At 45.8% G+C, this 2,160-nt stretch overlaps 1 protein-coding gene across 1 annotated transcript; it reads right to left on the bottom strand.

Moving 5' to 3' along the window:
- Nucleotides 1-675: 675 nt before the first annotated feature.
- LOC134442030 (uncharacterized) lies at nt 676-1,825 on the bottom strand (the record flags this gene model as incomplete). The annotated part of the gene is made up of 2 exons (XM_063192377.1): nt 676-1,311; nt 1,591-1,825. Coding segments are annotated over 2 exons (871 nt in total), but the record flags the coding sequence as incomplete, so codon positions are not given.
- Between the last annotated feature and the right edge of the window lie 335 nt (nt 1,826-2,160).

The following is a 2,160-nucleotide window of genomic DNA, read 5'->3' as shown; positions in this document are numbered from 1 at the left end:
ACACACACACACACACACACACACACACACACACACACACACACACCACACACACACACACACACACACACACACACACACACACACACACACACACACACACACACACACACACACACACACACACACACACACACACACACACACACACACACACACACACACACACACACACACACACACACACAGAGAATGGGAAAAACACAAAGACACAATTTAGACTGGCATATGAACCCTTTATTAATGTACAGTACCGTCATTTGAATTTCAGGATGCAGAATACTGTAGTTGTTTTTGTAGTTGAGTTCATACATTGTATTTAGACACTATACAGTATAGGCACGAAGGACATTTAAAATAGAATTAAGTGATTGTCACTAAAATACAACCAAGACTAACCCAACAATGCATTCATTTCTACAAAAAGTGAAACAAAACATAAAACCACACACCATAGGGATCAAATTATAATTGTATCATGCAGAATTTATTTAGGCTACATGCCTCTCTACACATCCACATTATCATTTTTCTGAGCCACAATCTCTCTCAATGACTCTCGCTCTTCCAATGGACTTGAGTTACAGGTTTATGGCCAACAGAGACTTCAACACCTACATTTTCTATGACAATGGACCATCAATGCCAGTCTACTGCTTCACTGTTTTTTTATTTTTATTTTTTTATCTCATCCACTATGCGCTTTGCTGCGTCATAACCAATGAGTATGCGCTGATTGTACTGTGGCTTGTCATCACCACATGCAGTCAGGCAGCCAATAAGCTTCTCCTGAGGAAAAGGCAGCACCAACCGCTGTTTATTCTCATCCAATGGCATGTGGAAGACCAGGGCCACGTGATCCCACACGTAATACACCTTAACACTAACAGACTCTGCATGGCACTGTCTCTCCTGTCTTTTTTCCCTCAACCTAAATTTATGACTTTCCGAGATGGCCTGAGCCTGCCAGATAATCTCCCCATTGTGGTAAGCACACACTCCCTCCTCATTATCACCTAGTATGGGGAAGCGATTAAAGTCGTCAACATCAGTGCCATGGACCAACACACTGTACATGATCGCCTGCTTGTACACGCTAGTCTTCCACACTCGAAGGACGGGCTCCTTTCCATCACAGAACTGAGTGCTGTACGCTTGCAGAACCTCCTCCAGAGAGAATGAGAACCGGAAGTTTCCATAGCGAGACTCATCCCTGAACACAGGGGAGGAGGTGAAGTAGTGCAGGAAAGGTTGCTGACTCTTCTTCTCCTTTTCTGACTCCTCCTCATCCGCCCCCATTTCTTCTAAATACTGGTCAGAGGAGATCTGTCTCCTTTTCTCTTCTTCTTCTAAATGCTCCTCCTCCTCCTCCTCCTCCTCCTCCTCCTCCCCCTCCTCCTCCTCCTCCTTCTCTTCCTCCTCCCTCTTCTTCTCATCCTCGTCCTCCTCTTCCCGATTCCTCTTCTTCCTCCCCCACTCCTCCTCCTCCTCCTCCCCACNCCTCCTCCTCCTCTTCCTCCTCCCCCACTCCTCCTCCTCCTCCTCCTCCTCCTCCTCCTCGACTGTCATGTTTCTCCTCTTCTCCTCTGCAGTGTGATCAGGGAAAATCTTGTCTAGGTACCGCTCCTCTGCCCTGGCAATTTCCTCTGGACCAATCACAAGACCCCACCACACGAAGGGGCCCATAAATCCCCCACCACTCCCTTTGAATCCCCCTTCGTCCAGAATGCCTTTCAGACCGTGTTGAGTAGTCACATGGGCGACTCTGGACACATGGAACTCCACAGGCCGAGGATAGTGTGGTACGATCTCTGTATCCTCTGTCCTTTCATCAGGGTCAGCTACTGTCTTATCAATATATCTGTTTTGGTGGCGTGTTTTCAGCTCATCCAAACTAGCATGTCTCTTGGCAACATAGTATTCACGAAGTTTTCCAGTCCATGTCCATTGTAGTGGCGTATTATTCTGTAAAATTAAGTTTTACATGTTTTACAATCAACTTTTTGCTCGTTTACAAGTTGACAAAGTGAGAGAGGTGTGTGCCATCAGATGGGGCGCATATCGGGCCATTATATTTGGGTGGTTGACGTTTAAGGGCTTAACACAGTTAAAGGAGAAAATATATTCCAATTCCTGATAAAAATGGGTGAAAAAAGGAAA

This window comes from Engraulis encrasicolus, unplaced genomic scaffold (assembly GCF_034702125.1).
Source record: "Engraulis encrasicolus isolate BLACKSEA-1 unplaced genomic scaffold, IST_EnEncr_1.0 scaffold_107_np1212, whole genome shotgun sequence".
Classification (NCBI taxonomy): Eukaryota; Metazoa; Chordata; class Actinopteri; order Clupeiformes; family Engraulidae; genus Engraulis; species Engraulis encrasicolus.
Note: the sequence above shows the minus strand (reverse complement) of the source record. Positions and strands in the feature narration are given on the sequence as shown.